Source organism: Epinephelus fuscoguttatus, linkage group LG2 (assembly GCF_011397635.1).
Source record: "Epinephelus fuscoguttatus linkage group LG2, E.fuscoguttatus.final_Chr_v1".
NCBI classification, from domain to species: Eukaryota; Metazoa; Chordata; class Actinopteri; order Perciformes; family Serranidae; genus Epinephelus; species Epinephelus fuscoguttatus.
Genome location: NC_064753.1, coordinates 40910828 through 40932698, shown reverse-complemented (window position 1 = coordinate 40932698; position 21871 = coordinate 40910828). Strand labels below are relative to the sequence as shown.

Below are 21871 nucleotides of genomic sequence, written 5' to 3'. Positions count from 1 at the left end.
GCGGGACCATTCAGTATGTCACTTCATTGTCTGCGGCCTCGCCAGTGGATATAGCTCAACCCTGGATATTACAAGATACTTATCAGCTTCGTCTCGCAGAGTGGAAAGCAAATGGAGGCATCCAGACAAAGACTGTTTCTCTCTCTATCTCTGAGAATCCTAATTGTGTGGTTTTCTCATGTAGCTAACGAGTGTTACCGCTTTTCATCCACAGTCGCCCACCCCTGAAACTCTCTCCCTCTTGTTTCCTGGCATGGCTCTGCTCTGGAAGCCAACCTGCTTTGGCTCTGCCTCTGTCGCTCTCTTGGCAAAGGATGGTCCTCATATCTGGGTTTGAGATGAACACAGGAGCTCCAAATGATGATTATGTTATAACATGATAGCGTCCTGTTAGCTCACAGTTCTAGAATAATAACTCCAAATTAGACGGCATTGACTTATGAGGCACTTTTATTGGCCTTTTGATGATGTCAGTCAAAAATTCAATCAGCTTATTCTTACTCTGATTGGTTTCTGATCTTCAGGTGGAACCACATCTACTTCTTCATTCATGAGAAATTTGTTTAAATGACCAAGATGCTCTTGTGCTAATTGACGAAACAGGTCATCAAGGTTGTCGGTGCCTTCACGAAAAACTACATCAGCAAGTCACGTCTGTGGTGAAGTCTAGTGGGAGAGAATGAGCGGCTCGATGGTGGAAGAAAAGAAAGATTATTGCCAAAAACTAATATTGGTGAAACATAAAGGCCTTGTTGTTTTGCATTTTATGGCTAAGTTGAAAAAGAATAAGGAATCCTCTACTGCTGAGAGCTATCACTGCACAAGGAAGAGTGCATCTGTTCATGGCTGAGAGGCTCGTGGTTGTGACTGTGTGAGATGTAAACATTAATGGCATCCTCCTCGGCTGAGCTGTAATGCTCACTAGCTCAGGTTGGCTTGCAGAAGCCTCTCGTCCACGAATAGCGCTTCTCTCCATGCTGTGATACAGTTGAGTGTAGTTTGGTAAGAAGAAAATAATCATAATATTATTATCATTGTAATATTTTATGTTATTTTTATGTTTCTTGGCAGTACTGAATGAGACCCTGGGTAGAGATTCTACCTGTGATGGGTTCAGTCTCTTTCATTTTAAGTCAGACTAGTTAAGAGTACACGAAAAGATAAATAAGACTTTCATTTTGTGTTTTGGCAACCCGGTCTCACTCCAAAGTTGTGAAAATCTGGTGCTTGGGCAGTGACTTGCGGCGTCAGACACAGACGAAAAAAGTCGTCCTGAACGTCAGCATGATACGCTGAAGGACACTGTTACAGTTAAATGGCAGCCAGGGGTGTCGGGGGAAATGTGGCGAGTGAAACTGAGGCGAAATGGGTCCACTGAACACTGATTTTCACCTGGGTGAGCAGTGTTCGTGTCCATGAAAATTATAAACCAACGTACCAACATAGTGCATTTATTTTGAAAGAGACTGTATGTAAATGGTAAATTTCCTGTGAAAATGGAAGAGTATTTGGAAAGAAGACAATGTATGTAACAGGCAGAACTTGACATGGTGTTCCAGAACGTCAACAACCAACGCACCCAGGGTACCTTGCATGTCGAATTTGGAGCTGGAAAGTCCATGACCAAATGTCAATATGTGACGAGGTCGGAGTGAGAGTGCGTTGGTTTCGGGGTTGCTCCCCGTAGTTGGTTGGAATATGTTCTCACTGCAGTTCTCTTGTTAGAATACTGATATATTTTTAGGCATCTGGGTAATTTTTTCCATTCTTTTTTTTAAAGATATTTTTTAGGGCATTTTGCCTTTAATGGACAGGACAGGTAAGTGTGAAAGGGGGAGAGAGAGAGGGGGGATGACATGCAGCAAAGGGCCACAGGCTGGATTCGAACCCGGGCCGCTGCGGCAACAGCCTTGTACTTGGGGCGCCTGCTCTACCCACAAATCCACCGACGCCCCATTTTTTAAATTTTTTTTTTTTTTTTAATTTCATTCTTAATAAACAAATCAAGCTAACTAAAGTAAGCATTGTGCTCATGGATGTTTGAACAGGAAACATCTGGGACCATGTGTCTCCTGTAAGATTAAGAAGCCGTAGTTGCAGGATTTAACCACAAACTGTAGAAGAATAATGGACATAGCCATTTTGACGTCACCCATTGGTTTGTGGACTCCTGTTTTTAAGCCTCAAGTTTGGCATTTCGGCTGTGGTGATGCAGTCAGCCTGTCACTCAAAGCAGCCCCACCCTAAATCATGCATAACTTTAAGCCTTAATAAAATGTAAATTGGTAAGTTATAGAAATATTCACCCCCCATACAGTTGTCATGAAGGGGGAAATTAGTTATAGAGAACAAAACTGTTTTTTGAACCAGACTTGAAACATGTTTCTGCTGTAAAGTTGGGAGTTTTACATGGGGGTCTCTGGGGATTCACTGGTGCCAGCCTCAAGTGGCCATTAGAGGAACTGCAGTTCTAGCATTTCTGCATTTGCTTAATTTTTCTGCCCCGTAGGCAGCTGCTTGGACTTAGCCCAAGAAAACATTTCCAGAATCTGCTGATCTCAAACCACTACTACCGTCACACTATTTCAAACCAGAATGTGTTGTCCTTTAACAAGTTTGTGTTTGCCCCACAGGTTGCTGAAACATGGAGACGAGTGCTTTGAACCAGCATCCTGTCCTTGTCTGTGGAAAGGGAAGGAGTATTATCCTGGTGACAGAGTCAACTCCCCCTGCCATGAGTGGTACGTTCATTCATTCCTGAAAATCAGATCAAACTGTTAGAGGATAATTTTGTTAATTAAAATACAATGTCTGGTGATTGCATGCGATCTTTTCCCTCCCTCAGTTCATCTTCATCCATTCTGCCACAGTGTACAAATTTGTATTCCCCTCACCAATCATCCGACAACAATATCTGTCAGAATTAAGACAAATCTCCAACAACACTGCTAATTTTTCAAAGTCAGATTTTGCCTGAAAGCGTCGGTCGAGTCCTGAGATCGTCAGAGCAGCGAAAGTGGCCACCTGATATCCATAATTCTCTGCTATCACAGGACAGAAAAAGAGCCTTGGAAACAGAGCAGGCCCTTGTATGACTCTTTGATTCCCCCTGCTTCAGACTGTTCATCGCTGGTGAAAGCAAACACTCTCCCAGTGATCTCAGTCATTCTCCCATCCTTCCATTTCTCCTTCAAGCCATAGCCAGGGAAGAAGATGTAGATGACAGCCTAATAGCGCAATGAGCGGCGATTCAGCCTTTGACAATTCACCGGCCACTTTTCTGCCTGCTGTAAACCTGAGGCTCTCCACAAAAGGAGGCCATTAGATGAGAAAAAAATGCCCTCGCACTAAGTGGGAACAAGTTGATGCTGAATCACTGAAGCTTTGCTGTCTTTGTAGTGTTTGCCAGCATGGGACGTTCCAGTGTGTGTTTCATCCGTGTCCATCCATGTGCATGGCTTACGGAGATCGCCACTACAGGACGTTTGATGGACTGCTGTTTGACTATGTGGGCGCATGCAAAGTCTATCTTGTAAAGGTATTCAAAGTTTTATTTATTCGTTACAGTCGCTCCAATGTAAAGAGTAGAGTACAAAAGTATTTTAAATGCTGCATCGTTTGCACCCATGTTTGGCTTGCAGTCTTCTTCCATGACTTTGTAATGAAAACAGAAGAGTATAAATCTAGGTTAAGTGTCAGCAGCATTTATGTAGTTTCTGTGATTGTGTTTTCTCTCCTCCACAGAGCAGTGCTGATGTGATGCTCAGTGTAACAGCCGAAAACATTGACTGCTTCGACAGCGGACTCATCTGCAGGAAATCTCTGCTGATCAACATCGGACGATCCTTTGTAGTGTTCGATGATGACTCTGGGAAACCAGTAAGACTCACTTTCAATGTCTTTTAAATAATGACTTAGGTTACCAGCAACAAATGTCCTGCATGAAAAAAGGAGGTGTTTGTTGGCTGATCGTACTTCAGTCAACTTGAGAATAAATCTGAGAATATTTCAGTAAAGTTAAACTTCTCTGTCCGCTGCAGAATCCATCCAGTGTGATTGACAGGAAGCAGAGGATGTTCATCTGGCCGGCCGGGTACTACACAGTGGTTAATTTTCCCGAGGAAGACGTCACCGTCCTCTGGGACCGTAAGACCACCATTCACATCCAGGTCGGACCTCGCTGGCAGGTAGGACACTGGTTCAGTGCCTTTGTCTGACTCAGTAGAGTGTGCACAGTTGTGATTTATGGTTGTGTTTAGCTGATGCTTCAATCCATATTGACTCAAAGTTCAAATATATACAGATAAAAATGTCCTTTTTCATGTTAATACTACATTTACCATCAGCTTCCTGTCTCACCTGTCCTCTCTGCAGAGGATAAATAACAATTGAAGCTGAGCTTGGCAGTTCATACTTGACTTTGGAAACAGCAATCTCAACTCAGACTCCTCTGTCTCGCTTGTTTGGGAGCTTTAATTCGATCACTTGGTTGTTGTGGAGTGTGCTAAGTTATCACAGAACTCTTGATGTTGCTGGTTGAAAAGTTGAGCTCGACAGTTTATTCTTGACTTTTTCCAATGGAGTCAACTCCACTTGTTGATGAAGACCTTGTGAAATGGTCAAAAGGCTACAGAACAAGCAATTAATGGACCTTAAGTTAAGATTGTCTTGTCAAATATTTATGTCTCCTTCCATAGCGCAAAGCAATGAACAGTCACGCAACACTTCGTCCAACTCGCGATAAAATGGGCAAGTTATAGAGCGTTAGCATGCTGTTACCAAAGCAACCACGACAACCTGCATTGATGACGTAGTCCTTGTTGGGGATGATCAGGATACACTAATGTTTATATCAAAAAAGATCACAGTGCCTCACGGTGGTCGTTCACACTTGTATTGAGAGCTGTCCACTTGCGATCGGATCACCCCTGACGTCTGTTAATACCAGGTACAAACAGGGCCACAGACATTCATAAGACATTATAACAAATGTGGCGCATGCATTTCTTCCTCGCTCACCAACTGGAGGACTGCAAAGGAGCGGTGCACTCAGTGCTGCCACCAGTGCTCAGAGGCTGTATTACAGCAACGCTTCAGTAGGAGCATAAGGCCCGTTTCCACTGAAGAAGTTCCTGGTACTATTTGGGGGGCAGGAACTATTACAGGAACGTCCTCTCGCTCGGCCCTCTCAACCACCGTGTCTCCACTGAGAGAGCGGAGTAGGAGGAAGGTTCCTGTAAAGTTACCGGGCTCTGTATGTGATGTAATCGTTGCTTGACCATTTTGACCAGGGCGACGTAGGGGCGTAGGGACGCCATTAGCCGCTAGCGGTGTCTGTAATAACTCCAGTCACGGTCCGTGAAAAAAATATTTTTTCCAGCGGATGTCTTAGTTACAACATTACTGAGCTAACTAGAGTAGTTTCATGTCGTATCCGACAACGGGAGGCTTTTAACAGATGACGTCCTGATGTTAGCTTTGCTGCTGCTGTTAGCTGTCCCTGTCAGCTGATGCTTTCTAGACATCGTGATTTCCCAAAACTGAATAAATACCACACATAGCAACACAAAACTGCTTAGCTAGCTCAATCATGTTGTAACTAAGATATCCGCTGGAAAAAATATTTTTTTTCACGGACCGTTTATTACAGCCACCGCTAACAGCTAACGGTTAGCCCAGCTAATCTACGATAACCATGTTATTAATTACAAAACGTCACATCCCGCCTTGAGTATATCTAATCAGCACCAAATAATCCCCAAGCCCCAGCCAGGAGTTTCTCGGGGCCGTTCTGAGTACCTACTCCGAGGCAGGGACTTGTTTCCTGCGGTGGAAACAGGCCGAGACTATTATTCACATATATCCTGTTCATTTATGCTCTTAAAGAATAAGAAAAAAAGGCAGGGAAGTTCACTCTGTTTGTAAATTTTGATCATATTAAATCTTCTTAGAAGATCTTAAATATTATATTCAGGATATGGTGATATGAAGTTGATATTTATGTTAAAAAGAATCCTGTTAAAGAGAGATGTTGGTGATGTGTTCAGGGGAAGCTAAGCGGGCTGTGCGGGAACTTTGACATGAAGACAGTGAACGAGATGCGGACTCCCGACAACATCGACTCCCCGACGCCACAGGAGTTTGGAAACAGCTGGACTGCAGCAGAGGTGAGTGAAACATGTCCTGTATCATCATCAACATGGTGAAGTCTTTTATGTTACTAAATTATAATGCACTTGTACTTTACTGGAGTATTCATTTAATACTTATACTCCACTACATCGCAGAGATAAATATTGAGCATTTTACTCCTCTACATGTGTCTGAGAGCTTTAGTTACCATGCATCTCCAGATGTGTTGATGTTGACCATTTGTGAATAAATGTAGGATACAGTGTTCCTTTATATGCTCTACTTTTTAAGCTTAATAAATTATAGATACATACATAGAGATACATGGTTCTCACAGGGCAGCTTCACTACAAACATATGACCATTGTATAGAATAAGATGCACTACTGTAGATTAAACAACCCAACAGTTGAAAAATAAATTAAAATTAGCTCAACTATAAACATCTACAACAGGAAAATGCAACATACACATTAATGCATAAGTAATATTAATCCAAAAACATCATGTATAATAGTAAAACACCTCTGCCTAAATGGCTACTTTTACTTTTCACACTTTAAATATATTTTGCCGATAATATCTACACGTGTGCTTAAATAAGATTTTGAATGCAGGACTTTTGCTTCTGATCTGAATACTTCTTTCACCACTGGTTTTCAGGCACTACTACTTAACCTCTGATAAAAAGTCGTAATGTGACACCCCTGTTTGTGCGTGTGCTTGTATGTGTGTGTGTTTAGTGTGTGAACAGTCCAGATATCAGACACCCCTGCAGCCTCAGTCCTCTCAGAGAGCCTTTTGCAAAGCGGCAGTGCGGCATCCTGCTCAGTGAGGTCTTCCAGGCCTGCCACCCGGTGGTGAGTAACAGTACAACAACAGCTCTCTGTCTCTTCTGAGTACCAAACACTTATCCCCCTGGGGTTTTTAGGTGTAAAATTAAATATATCAATAATTAAATAAAAGTTAATTTTGGGGATAACTTTAGAATGTGCCATTTTTTTTCTCTTGCCCCAGCACTTTGTAAGTCCCATCCATCCTTAAAGGAATACTTCACCCGCAAGGATCATTTGTATATCAGTTACTCACACTCGTGAAGAAATCTTTGTTTTTCTCGCCTGCTTCCATGATGAATGAAGAATCCTAAAATGGAGAAAATTCTCGATGAATTCATAGGAGTCCATTTTCAACACCATGGACTCCTATCAAAACATGGTTTACAAACACTAACCGCTGCAGCCCTACATATCACATTCCTGCATTCACACACACACACAGTGAGTATTTGATATAAAAAAGCTCATTCTGTGGGTGACGTATTCCTTTAAGGATTTTGTAAGAATTTTTAAATTAAACTATTTTTTTATTCTATATAAATTTCTAAAAGTGTTTGTTCTTCTTCACGATCAGGTGGACGTAACCTGGTTCTACATGAACTGCCTGGCAGACACGTGTGCCTGCAGTCGTGGAGGCGACTGCGAGTGTTTCTGCACCAGCGTGGCGGCATACGCCCAGCGCTGCTGCCACCAGGGCGTTCCTGTCGACTGGCGCTCCCCATCTCTGTGCCGTAAGTCAGAACGCAGGGAGCAAAAAACCTGCATCATTTTTTTTGTCTGTTTCAAAAGATCACACATATCTGAAGCGTGTGACAATAATAACCAGTTACAATACATTTTATGCCTCATTAGAAAGCGATATCTATTTGTCTTGATTATCAAGCACTTAATGCCATCTATTACTATTAATATTATTGTTATTACTGTCTCTGTGTTTCTCTCTGCAGCATATGATTGTGAATACTACAACAAAGGTACGACAATCTCTTCTCTGAGTTATACATGACATCACACACACCCTCACTTACCTGAGGTTTGATATGTGAATGATGAATAAATTAAGCCCTTTCCACACAGGAATACAAAGGTGTTGAGAAAAGCTTTTCACAGGCTGAGCTGAGTGTGATACAAAAGTGTGGTGTCAGACGATTCATTTTGAGTTACATGACAGCCCTTCAGACTTTCATAGCTCTAAGTATTTGCACTGTTTTTCTGCTACAAGCATTTTCAGTAATTAAATAGCACTGTGAGATACAATAATGCAAGAGTGATATGATATAATATCTGATCAATCAATAAGTTGTTATTATTCACAGTAAGTATTAATGTGTAATGTTCTAGCAGTTGTTTTAGTGCTGCTGGTGGATGTCTCTTTACTTCTCTCCTCCCAGTTATGACTGCTGGAAGGAAAGGACATTTAGGCACTTGGACTTGTGCAGTTTCACAATTACGGAGACTGATAACTTGTAAAAACAAAACAAAAAACACAAACTATTAATGCCCTTTTGCTAAAACTCCAGACAGCCACTGGCTCATTTTAAAGGCTGCCCTAAACTACCCCATGACAATGATGTAACTCTTGATTAAATGGTGACAATTGTGGTTGCCTGGAAGTGCTGGAAATGACATCCAAAACCTAAAAACAGAGTAGCATGGTGTTCAAAATGTGTAGTTGTGATGTATGCGGAATATGCTGTATGCAAACCAAAACTGCATGAATATTCTGTAACAGTCATGGATGGATTTCTGAATGGGCCTACTGAGGCACAGGCCCAGGGACCCGAAGTTTCAGAGGTCCCCCTGACCTTCACCTGCAAAGTGGAACTCAGATTAATATCTACCGACGAAATAGGGGAATAACTCAATATGACCACAAAGAGATGCAAAAAGACCACAAAGTGATACAGGGGAACTAATAGGAGGCCAAAAACAACCACAGAGAGACACAAAATTACCACAGACCACTACAACAAAGAGACACAAAATCACAGACAGATGCATAACCACTACAAAGAGATACTAAACAATAAAAAAGAGGCAAAATCACCACAAACTCTGTGTGTTTTGCTCCTGTGTAGGGCAGGTAGTGATGCCTTTTTGCATATCTGTACCTGAGGGCCCTTTGTCTCATAGCCTGTCCATGCTAACAATAAACGCTGCTGGGTTACCATTGTCTCCTGTCTGCAGTTCTGGGTAAAGGTCCCTTCAGGCTCATCACCTTCAGAGATCGCACAACGCTGTTGGCAGCCAGCAGGTCCAGTGGCTCTGTGTTCCTGCAGCGGGGCAACCTCAGCGTCTACGCCGCCCCTCGAGTCCTCTCGCAGTTCATGATGACGCCAGGCCTCAGCAGAGCCCGCCCACATGGTGAGTTACTCCTGTTCAGACTGTACGGTTCAACTTCAGTTACACAGCAGGGTTCATTTTACTACAAGAAGGGACTTCTGTTTCCTTTGTAGCGCCCTTTCCCCACTCTCTTTGCCGTGCCATAACACATCCTGATGAAAACCCTGTAGTTGGAGATTTATTGTATGTTGCCATAGCAACTGTGTAAAAAAGAGGATCTCATCAGCATTTCGAACAAAGTAGACTGAGGCTCTGTCCAGATAACAGGGCTAAATGCTCAGTTCTGATGATTTCCCCATGATCCGATCTTTCTGCCTAAACTGTTCACATTCATGTTTGAAGTGACCTATATCTGACATCAGTGTGAACGGATCTTTCATTCATGATGGAACAACAACAACAAAAAAATCACATTTGGGTATTTTAGGTAAAATATTTGTCAATGCTTTTTAAAATCTGAGCTCTAATTCAGGCCCACATGGACAGCAATAGATGTAGACACAGATGCAACAGATACTGGAAAAATGTCTCAGTGAGTGTGGGAACCTTGTGGTCGGTCGAGAGGCTTTATAGTTTTATTTTACACTTATTTTGTGTCACTGCAGGAAATAAGAAGTGTCTGATTTACTAATGGAGGACACAGCAGATGCAGTATCAGTGCATGAAAGGAAACTTCTGTAGTGGAGTTTGGGAAAGTTCGATCGCTGTGTAGATACCACAGCGATATGTTTTCCTGTCAGCAGAATAAGGAGTGCTGCTGAACGAGAGACACAGAAGGCAAACTGACTGTATTTCTGCTGGACTGTGAGAAATCAGCAGGAAACTGTTCAACCAAAGGTCCTCTATCTTCAGTGTTTCCTCTAAAATTCATTCATCATCATTTTCTGTAACCACTTATCCTGTTAGGGGTTGTGGAGGGGCTGGAGCCTATCCCAGCTGACACTGGGCTAGAGGCAGGGTTCACCCTGGACAGGTCACCAGACTATCACAGGGCTGACACATAGAGACAGACAACCATTCACACACACATTCACACCTACGGACAATTTAGAGTTACCAATTAACCTGCATGTCTTTGGACTGTGGGAGGAAGCTGGAGTACCCAGAGAAAACCCACACTGACACAGGGAGAACATGCAGAATGGCTCCCCCACCCTGGGTTCGAACCAGGAACCCTCTTGCTGTAAGGCTATGACAATGCTAACCACTGCACAGCCGTTCTGCCTCCTTTTTTAAAGCATTATTATTATTTCAAATGTCAAAAATAAGGCTAAATATCTGCTCCAGTGTTTCCCTATATTCATTCTGCATGAATGAGACAAGTGTCTGTGGTTAGTTCACATCTTCAATCACAGCACTTCTCTTTTTAAACATGCCAGTTCATTAGCACTTTACTTTACAGTTCAGTAATAACGTGGTCGCTAATCTGAGAATCGGAGCGAGACGGAAGGCCAGCTGGTCGGCGCTCTCCTCTTCCACTGTTTCCTCTGTATTCAACAATGTTTGGAATGATTTGAGTGTCTCAGTGAAAACACTGATGGACAAGATGGACTCCCATTGACTCTCAGTGGCAGCAGGGATCCGAAATCAGATTGCCAAATGCTAATATGGCAACCTGAGCTACAGGCTGGTCGGCAAGCCAAGACTGGGACAAGCTGGACTCACTGTTTACTGCATGTGAGCTGATACTGTCGGAGTCTGGATCTTTGTCAAGGGACACATTTTGCACCGTTACACACAATCAGCCACAACATTAAAACCAGTGACAGATGGTGTGAATAATGTTGATCATTTGTTACAACGCAATGTCCTGGTGTTCATGGTGGATGACATTTGACACGAACGACCCACACAAACACAGTTAGAACACCTGGTGTACTGATGAACCATTATGTCCTCCACAGACACGTCACGGATTTCCTTCGAGGCAGCCGACAGATCGAACTACTTCCTGTACACGAGCCCCAGTGGTGAGGTGAAGCTGGCCAAGTGGGAGGACAGCGAGGCATTCTGGGACGGCGCCACCTTCGTCCTCCACAGGAACACCTGGATCCCCGGCTACGACTCGCTGGAGTCCCACGCAAAACCCGGCTTCTTCCTGCACGCCACGCTGGCCCGCCTCCACCTGCTCAAGTACAGACACACAGACAGCTTCCGCAAGGCCACGCTGTTCAGACTGACAGGTGAGCAGCACTGAAACGACCAATGTGCAGCGAACACATCAGACATACCAAAAGTTAGGGTTACTGAGGCTGAGGTCACACTGAAAGCATCAGATTTTTCTGACAAAAGGTTGTGTTTCCAAGATGACAGGGCTGTAAATCATCCCTAAAAATCGAATTCAAACATTATGATACTTTAAAACTCCTCCCAAATTTCACGAATGAGGCTTTCTGGGGAGTTGGGAGTTGGGAATGCTTCTTTTTCGACACTGTTTGTTGGTAAAATTAGACACACTGACAGTTAAAGGCATGTTGTCCCGATGTTAAAGTTCTAGTTTTATTTTTAAGCCTCAGCAAGGATACAAGAAGCTTTGCTCAGGGTCCAACTGGCCACCAGAGGTCAAAGGTCAAGACTAGTGACTCCTCTGGCTGCATACTCGGCTCAGAGAGCAGCCAGGCTAATCACTGATGCTAAAAATACAGCAGCATTTGTGTTTGTTAATGGAAAAAGCGAAGGAGCCAATAGCAGATTGGATTTCCTGCTGACGGCGGTGAATGCCGAACACATTCAGAGCGAGAGATGAAGTCCAGACTCCAGACGGACTCTAATGGCTTTCTGAGTTCATCACATTACTGGTCTGTGAAAACAGATGAGGATCCTTTTTAGCCAGGCTGGATTAGGAATGTGATGTACTTTTTTTAATAAAAGCTTTTCCTGTAAATTGAGGCGACATCAAATCAACTGAAGAAAATCAAATCAGGCTTCACTGTTACACAGTACATTGGACAGTTAAATACTTAGATGCCTTGCTCCTGAGCAAATCTAACAAATCTAACCCTGATTCCAGAAAACTGGTGCCAAATGTGCTGGGTGTGTCAGTGCACTCAGTAAGCATTTGGAAACTGAAGACACTAATTGTTGAAGTTTTTAAAGTGAATTTTCTCTCTCAAGATTCACAAGCAGCCTCCCTTCAAATCCTTAAGATTTAAAGACTGTCCCATCTGAACACTGTGAGAGATTAGTTTCTTTACACAGGAAGTGTCTTGAAGCTGGCATTGCAAACAAAGGCTTCTCTAAGTGTTAAACAAATTTCAGTTGGTATGTTTAGTGCATTTTTCTTGTCATTCCCTTTTACTGAGCATCATTTTTATTAATTAAAATGTTTACATTTTTATTTCTTTTCTATCAGTGTAGTTTTATGGAGTTATTATCAATGTCTGGTCTAAATGACATGTAAATGGCTGCATTGGAGGTAAATGTAATGGAAAAAATGTAATAAACAAGTGTATATTTCAAGACTTTTGACCCTGGTGCAACCACAGATGGGTCAATTTTGATGCACTTTATGTTGTTTATTATATTATAGACCTTTATTTTTTGCTAACTTTAAACCTACTGACAATTTTGGGGAAGTTCAGGGTTCAGTAGGTTTGAAGACATGAAGCTCATCAAGCTATGATACAGTTAAATCTGATTTTAAAGTGGACACATGTTTAGTCACAGTAAAAGTTCCTGTTAACCTTTTCTACTGCATTGTACCTTAAAGACCACAGTGATATCAGAGCTGCACTTGTTCCTCAAAGAGTTTTTTTTCCTTCACTGTTTAAAAAGTGTTGTTTTATTTTTTTTTTTCCAGGCCCCAGCCCAGATGCCCCGCCTGCTCCTCGCTGTCAGTGGAGGTACGATTCCTGCGTCGTCCCCTGCTTCAAAACCTGCAGCAACCCGTCAGCTGAAGCCTGCGTCACCATCCCACAGTGAGACATTTCACCTTTTCAATAACTCTCAACACAACACAGACAGTCTCTGCTGGACTTAAAGGGACACATCAGACCTGTACTGAGCTCTAATCTTTAATGTGATGGAGCTCTGTTGACCAATTAGATCTCTAATATGTTTGGTTTTTTTAATGTAATGTGAGCAATATTCACACAAGATAATCCACAGACCTTGTTGTGAGCAGTTTTATGTGGGAACTATTCTTCTTCTACCTAACTAACGGACACCATTAATGTTTGGATCTTGCGCTGTCAAAAGTAAACAGTTGGCAGGTGTAGTTCAGCAGAAAGAAAATAGTTCCTACATGAAACTGCTCACAAGAAGGTCTGTGGTTTATCTTAAGTTACCGGGTCATGATCTCTGGAAAGAGATATTGATGTCGAGTTTTTCAACTGTATCTTTTTGGTGCTTTAAGCATCAAAAGCTGAGGCATCTAGTTCCATTATACTGAAGAGAAGACGTTACAGTACACCAAAACATCTAAAACAATCTAAATGTATAAATGGCACCACAGGCAAGAGGTAAAATATGTGTAAAATCCAGACTGTGACTCAGTAACAATCAGTGTGTTCCATAATCTAAATGTAACATGAAACATTACAGTTGTCGTACACTGGACGGGTTATTTCATGGCTCTGTGTTGCTCTCTGTACAGAGTGGAGGGCTGCCTTCCTGTCTGCCCACCACACATGGTTCTGGATGAGATCACCCATCGCTGTGTCTATATTGAAGACTGTGAGTAATCCCCTGATTGATCTCAGTGGTGTTTAACTCTTCAGATATTAAACTGATTTTTTTTAGTGAAACGGGATGTTGTGTGGTTGGATTGTTGGAGCTGGAGTTAGGGCTGGGCTACACAGAAAAAAATCAAATCTATCTTTTTTTACCAGTTACTTAATTAACAGTATTGTGATCATATTGTGGGGTTGACTTTTGGTGCTTTTACAAAATATTTACACAATAAGATTTTTTTTTATAAATAATCAGCGGTGATGTGGATATTATGACTAAATGGGTAAAGGCAAATAATAGAACAGCCAGAGTTTGGTAAGATCAGAAAATGACATCATTTTACTTTAATGCAGCCTTTAAAACCAGGAAAAGACAACACATACGATATTATGATATAAAATCTAAGCTGATATCTAGTGTCCTATCATGATATCCATATATTGCCAGACCTTTTGAAAGTAGGTGGCAATTAAAAATCTGAAATGGTGTCTTTAAGTAAAATCTTGACATACACCTTTGTCTAACCTAATATAACCACTAAAAAAATACACTCAATAAAGGAATTTAATACAAGAAATGACACAATATCTACACTGTGGTTATTATGGTACATTAAATAATAATAATAATGATGAAGAATTTTTTTCTAATATATTTGAAGCAGAAAGTATCACCAAGTCTCAAACTCTTCAAGATCTTTTGTATTTGTTTAATTTTGATGGACTTGATACTTATTCTGTATTCCACCTGGTTGTGCGTCTCCTCAAAATTTGTTTATTAAATAAACTCAGCAACACGTGAGCATATGTAATGACATTTATAGTTTATTTTAGCATATTTCGATACATTTTAGCCTAATACCTTTTGAACTTAATTAAAACGTTTTAGATAAAACAATACTTAAAGGTCCAATGTGTAAGATTTAGGGGGATTTAGTGCCATCTTGTGGTCAGGATTACAGATTACATACAGCTGAAACTTCTGGTTAGAATCCCTTCAGTGTCCATTGTTCAGGAGGTTTTTACCATAAACTGAATTATGTGCATTGTCAAACAAAAAAAAATTTCAAAAAATTATTGAACATTTTTTGACGTGCGCCATCTTTGTCTGTACATACATTTTTAGTTTGGATCCTACACATGGTTTTATGAAGGTAAACCGGTAAAAACACTGAAAACAGTTTCAGGTTAAAAAAAAAATCATTGTTTTTCTGATGCTCTCATCTCGGAGGGGCTTCCAAGTACAGTGGCTGACTCTAAAAAATGAACAGCCCTATTTAAAGCCAGTGTTTGGTGTGTCAGTTCTGGGGCACTGTAGAATCATGGTGGAGCAACAAAGGGATCTGCATAGATGAGGACTCGGTTCCTATGTAGATATAAACGACTCAGTCTAAGGTAGCTAAAACACTGTGATTCTTACTCTCAGGTGATTACACACTTAAGAAAACATATGTATTATATTATATTCCATTTCTGCCAATATATCCCCCAAAATCCTACACACAGGACTTTTAAAACAAATAACGACATTAAAACCTTGAAATGAGCAAGGAACAGAAACGGTGAACAATGAAGTCATCACATATTTCACGTTACCGCTAACCCAACATATATCTAGCCACCAATGAAATGAGACCCAAAGGAAGTTGTCATCGCTCTCAGTCCGTCTCATAAAATGTCTCTCTGTCAAGCACAGCGCTTCTCTAACAAACTTTTTATTGTTTGGGTTCAGGCATCAAGGTCCCAGTTGCTGTGCAGCCTGTAACACCGCCCACTGCTCTGCTGACCTCTGCAACTGTCACTACTTCAACAACTGCCTCCACCACCACCACCAGTGCATCCTCCACCCCTCTCCACACTGGTCCCACCTCTAAAATCACTACCACTACTCCTGCCGAGAGCACACACACAACCTTGTTTGAAGCTCCACCTGCTCCAGTGACTATCCGTCCCGTAGTTCCTGAACCACCCAGAACACCAGGACCCCCATCTCCTCCAGCAGTGCTTCCTCCTGACAGACCAGAGGTGGAGGAGCCACTGTCTACCGTCAGAGTGACTGAAGCCTCGACCACCACTGTGACAGGTACAACAGCATGGACGACCAGAGCTGTGAGCTCCCCTACCAGCCCCTCCCGCCCCAGCACACCCAAGACGAGCAGCGCTCCGTATGCCATCACGGCTCTGTTCTGGGTCACCTCCTCCACCAAGCCCACCGATCTTCTATGGCCACCCTTCACCACCACTGCTTCAACCCTGCAGCCATCTACCACTGTAGCACCAACCGCAAGCTCTGTCGAAGGGCCAACCACCATCAGTATCCCTCCTCCTGTTGTCGTGCAACCAACCAAAGAGACCACAGAGGCTACAACACATTCAGTAGCAGTTACTCCAACTGTAACCACTTCTAGTCCAAGTCCTGCTCCAGTCTCAGAGACGTCTACAGTTACAGACAGGACCACTGCACCCAGTACAGCTACCACTGCTTACACAGTCACCACCACAAAGCTTGTCACAGTGGAGCGTCTTCCCACAACAACAACTACTACACCTGTCCCTCCTGGTTTACCAAGCACAGCCTCCACAACCTCCTCACCTCTCCCGGCTTCACCTCCTGTTGAAACAGAAACTGTATCTTTGCCTGTAGTCACTTCAGCTACAACCACAGAATCAGTCACACCACCTGCTCCTTTGATCACCAGTAGAACAACACCATATGCAGGTCCAGAGACGACAACACCACCCGCTACCACTGAGAAGATCCTACACACCACTCCTGCTGAACTGACAACTTCTACAACAACCATTCCTGAGTTACCAACGTCAACCCCAATCCTTGCTGCGCTGACTACAACTGCACCATCTGCTCCAACCTCAGCTGCTTCAGACTGGGGAGCAACAACAACAAAGAAAGTGACTGTACTTGAATCCACTGTGTCTGAAATACCTGAAGCTACCACAACAACGGCTGCACCTCCACCGCTGAAGATTACAGACATCACAACTTCTCCTGTGTCCACCACTACGACCTATGCTGAGAGAACCTCCTGGTCTGCTGCCGTCCCAACAGCAGAGACTTGGAGTACAACTTCAAGACCTCCAGAGGTTCCAGAAACATCCACCATGTCCACAGGTCCTCCTGCTACAACAAAACCAACTGTACCTCCAGAGTCTCCTACAGAAACTACTCCTGTACTACTCTTACCAACAACAGAGAGCTCCACCCATCCTGCTACTACTGTGCGGACCTCCGAGCCTTGGCGTCCCCCCCATTGGAAGACCTCCACCACCCCTGTCCACAGCCCCACAGTGAAGGCTACACCAGAGGTTACTTCTGAAACTCTTATCCATGAGTTCACTTCCACTACAACTACTGAAGTACCTCACGTTCCCATGACGTCACAACCAGTTGTCACTTCTGCAACATCAGCTGCTGCCACAGCCACCACCGCCAGAACCACAACGTCTCCTGAAGTCGTTACTGCAGAAATTGCAGCCACCACAACCAGAAAACTAGCTACACCCCCAGGTCCACCTGCACCTGGTGTTCCCGAGACTCTTCTCACCACCACCTCTACAAGAGCTCCACCAGGTGTTGCCACCACCACTCTCAGACCTGTCATTGTACAGCCGATTACAGAGACGAGGCACCCTGTGACTGGCAGAGTGGAGGTGTCAACGAGAGCTACAACCACACCTCCTCCATCTTTGTCTCCACTGCACACAACTACTACTTCCACCGCAGCTTCAACTATCCAGGAAAAAGTCACCACCCGGCTGGTGTCCACTGCTAGAGCTACACCAGCGACAACAACTACCACCATCACAAGGACGACCACCATTAGAACGACACCCAGGGTCCCTGTGACAACAAGGGTTACCCCCAGAATCACAACAACGGAGAGGTCAACCAGCAGGCCAGTTACTGCTAGGGTTACCATAGCAACAAGGCCAGTAACCACCAGATCCACTACTCTCAGCCCACCGATTGCCACACCAAGCCCCGGCACAACAACCATCTCAGGAGTGCCGTCTACATCTGTCTCAACACCTGCAGAGTCGGTCACCACAGCCAGCACGACTGAACCCATCCACACAACTACAGCGCTTCCCGTCCTGCCCCCCGTCACCACTCCACCGCCTGCTCCTACTCTATCAACAGAACCTACAGCCGTCCCCATAACAACGACCATAGAGTCAGCCACATCTGAGAAAACCATGACAACCAAAGAGAGCGATGTGTCACCATCCACTTCCCAACCGGTGACACCTCCACCTGATACTCACTGGATATCCACCCAGAAGCCTGATATTCCCACTCCTGCTACGACTTCACTCCCAGCAGCCACCTCGGTCCAAACTACTGAGCAAGACAGAGTCGATCATACCAGTCCAGGTGCAGTGATGCCCCCTGAACCGGCGTCACCTTACACACCTTTAGAAACGACCAGACACACAGCAGAGGGGACGACATCTGTGGCTGTATCACCCACAAGGATGTGCACAGTAGGTTCAGTTAATATACATCTTCATTTCAGACACATTATTTGGACATTTCCTATTTTTATGTTTGTCTCCCTTTAAAGGAACACTTCTCCTACAAAATGACCATTTGCAAATCAGTTAATGATGTTGTGTTACCTTGAATTTGAGGAGAAAATTGTGTTTTTCTTGCATGCCTCCACAGAAAATGGCAAACATATTGATTTTATGATTTCTCTCTGTCCAGCCTCCGTATGCAGAGATCGTGGATGAGTGCACAAAGTACATCTGCGTCAACAACCAGCTTGTTCTGTTCAACAAATCTCAAAGCTGCCCCTTCACTGCCGACCCTCCCAACTGCGGCCTGCTTGGCTTTGCTGTACTGGTCAATGGAGACAAGTGCTGCCCAAAGTGGGGCTGTCCATGTGAGGAGAATAGACATAGAAAATCACATTGCATGCTATTGTTTTTAAATTTCTCCAGACTGGTGATGTTTTCCTCAGATCATTGTCTTCAGCTTCTTTCATCTTCTCATTGTCGTCTCTTTTTTTGTGTTTCAGGTCGCTGCTCAATGTTTCCGGATCTGAATGTGATCACATTTGATGGGAACAGTGTTGCCATTTACAAGGCTGCCTCATACATAGTGACCCAGCTGCCCAATGAGACCGTCAGCGTCCTGGTTCAGGAGTGTCCTGCTGATTCAGAGTCACCAGTGAGTCAATTTTCCCACTTTCCAACTTCCCTTAGAGTGATGGGAACAAACAGAGGTCACTCATTTGATTTTTGACCTGATTTTCTTCTTTCCAAAGCTCCTCTGGAATTTCACCAACCTCTGTCTGGTGGCTCTCAACATCACCCACAAATCCAACCACATCCTCATCAACAGACTGCAGAGGAGGGTATGCAGCTCTCTCTTCTGTACTTCTCATTCTTCAACATCACACCAGCAGATTAAGGCTCAAATTTTAACACTGACAAAACCTCTCTGATAACCTGCACTTTTCTTCCAGCTCTATGTCAACTCACGGTACGCCAAGCCTCGATTCAAAAAGTTTGGCTTTGAAATCTACGACACAGGCAACATGTACCTGATCCGCAGCCCGACTGGTCTCAAGCTTCAGTGGTACCACAGCACCGGCATGATGGTGATCGACAGCGACAGCTCCAGCCCCAAGCTTCACACCATGGGCCTCTGTGGTAAGAGCAGTCTCAGACTACACGCTCAGCTTTCATCAGCATAGTTCTTTGTCTTGCTTGCATGCTGTATTAGCATTGCACACAGTTTAATCCTACTGAGGTGATCACACAGCAACAGGTCAATAAAGATAAGAACAGTAGCAACAAGATCCATTTGTCTCATTCAGGGACATGTATGTTATGTCTTAAGTAAATTTAGTGTTTTTATGCCCCTTCTCCCACACCCCCCTCAGGTTTCTGTGATGGAGACCCAACAAACGACCTGACTCTGGCCAACGGCACCACAGTGGGCGTGAGCGAGGATCCAGCTATCTTCATTGACAGCTGGCAGGTTCCCAACACCACCAGCTACATCAGCCACAGCCGCCGCCGCGAGCTCAACTGCTCCACAAGCGACTGCTCCAGCTGCCTGGTCATGCTGGAGAACATCGCCTTCTCTCCCTGCCACGCCTTTGTACGTTAACATAACTCATTTCCAGGTTCTTTTCCTTAAACAGGAGCTGGCAGATTAAAGTTTCTTCAACTGGTTATGAAAAAATTAAATGTCTAAAAGCAATATGAACCCATTAGGAAAATCCTGCTGATGTATTTAGATTATCAGCAATTTTCTACCATTATTATTCTCTCACTTCTCTTCAGTAAAAGATGTGTTTGACAAATAAGTCAGTCGAGATCCTTTTAAATGACTGCTCCAACATATACGAAAAAAATAAATAAATAAAAATAGATGACCCATGAGGACTTACTGGAGAAGAACTGCTAATGTTGGAAAAATATTACCTCTTGTTTAAGATATAGTAATAAGCTTTACTTAACTGTTTCTTTGTCTCCAGGTCCCACCAAGCACCTTCTGTGAGGTTTGGGTTCGAGATGCAGAGTATGTCAACAACCAGTGTGTGGCGCTGGCTGCCTATGTGGCTTCCTGCCATAAATTCAACATCTGCATTGAGTGGAGGAGTCCAGATTACTGCCGTAAGTTCTCTGTCTACCGTCAAAACATTCAATAACACTCACATCTGCTCAAACTGTTACTCTACTAGGGAGCAGCACCCCAAACACTGCAGTTGCAAGACTGCAGTGTTTGGGGTGCTTGGGGGTTTCTCTCCCCCTCTCTGTCTTTTCCTCAAAACACACACACACACACACACACAAACTCCTTGCCGAGCGCTGCGGCATCTGTCGCAATCCTCAGTCCTGACAATTGTGCTTCTATAAGAAATAAAGTTTGTGGGATGGGTGTTTGATTATATGTATTTTTAGCACCCCATGCATCATTTTTGTGTTATATCATACTCACTACTAACAATATTAAATATGAAAGCTCATTTGTTGTTCACTTCCCGCAGAGGCACCTTCATTTAAAGTCTTTTGAGTGGTTGGAATCTGGTCCTCCACCTTCTTCAAACTTTCATTTCGGCATTCTGAACTTAATTCTCTCAACTTTTGTTCATCTTGAGTCTCTCTGTGTGCACACGGCCCTGCAGTCTCATACCCTTTTTTGGGGATTTGTGGGGCGTAACTTAAATGGCACATGCCTTCAACTTGTGAGGACAATATGATTCATCATTTTAAGGATACAGGTGCAAACAATTCTGCTGTTTAAGATCATGTCATGGATATGACAGACATCTCTTAGGACCTTTCTTAGGAACAAAGTTGAGAACAAATGCTGGATACTGGTGAATGAGGCCCAGTATTATCATGGAGTTTGGTGACATCAACCAAAGTTGAATCAGCTTGAGTAACTGACACCTGAACTGAACACCTGTGTGGCTGTGCAGGGTCTTTAAAGCAGTATGTAGTTCTTTAAATCAGATTAAAATGTACTTACAATGTACGTTCATTTTCTAGACTAGAAGTGAAGTCTGTGAAGTGATGTGTTTGAAGCACTGACATGTTTGTGTCTCCTCCTGCAGCCTTCCTGTGTCCCGACACTCTGCGGTATCAGGCCTGTCTGCCCGCCTGCACGTCTCAGTCCTGCCCCAACCACGACTTCGACTCGGACCCTGACCAGTGTTCAGGCCTGACTGAGGGCTGCGTGTGCCCCGAGGGAACGCTGCTCCACCGGCCTTACTCCGCCCTCTGCATCTCACCTGAGAAGTGTGGTAAGACTCAAGTTCGCCTGTCTGTGCAACAAAGCAAGAGGTCTCAAACTGAATCATACCTTAATTATCATGTCTTTTATCTTTTTGATAAATACTTCACCTTTTTTAT

The 21871-nt window shown here is 43.5% G+C and overlaps 1 protein-coding gene across 1 annotated transcript in view; it reads left to right on the top strand.

The window, feature by feature from the left end:
- otog (otogelin) overlaps window positions 1–21871 on the top strand; it is a 62354-nt gene that overhangs the window by 28721 nt on the left and 11762 nt on the right. Inside the window, exons 21-40 of the mRNA XM_049593985.1 lie at window positions 2634–2741; window positions 3400–3538; window positions 3745–3879; window positions 4041–4187; window positions 6048–6167; window positions 6876–6992; window positions 7543–7699; window positions 7916–7942; window positions 9156–9332; window positions 11216–11494; window positions 13111–13228; window positions 13906–13985; window positions 15714–18484; window positions 18708–18885; window positions 19021–19172; window positions 19270–19359; window positions 19471–19657; window positions 19891–20111; window positions 20491–20629; window positions 21574–21762. Coding sequence (XP_049449942.1) covers window positions 2634–2741; window positions 3400–3538; window positions 3745–3879; window positions 4041–4187; window positions 6048–6167; window positions 6876–6992; window positions 7543–7699; window positions 7916–7942; window positions 9156–9332; window positions 11216–11494; window positions 13111–13228; window positions 13906–13985; window positions 15714–18484; window positions 18708–18885; window positions 19021–19172; window positions 19270–19359; window positions 19471–19657; window positions 19891–20111; window positions 20491–20629; window positions 21574–21762 — 5531 coding nt within the window. The remainder of the gene's footprint in view (window positions 1–2633; window positions 2742–3399; window positions 3539–3744; window positions 3880–4040; window positions 4188–6047; window positions 6168–6875; window positions 6993–7542; window positions 7700–7915; window positions 7943–9155; window positions 9333–11215; window positions 11495–13110; window positions 13229–13905; window positions 13986–15713; window positions 18485–18707; window positions 18886–19020; window positions 19173–19269; window positions 19360–19470; window positions 19658–19890; window positions 20112–20490; window positions 20630–21573; window positions 21763–21871) is intronic.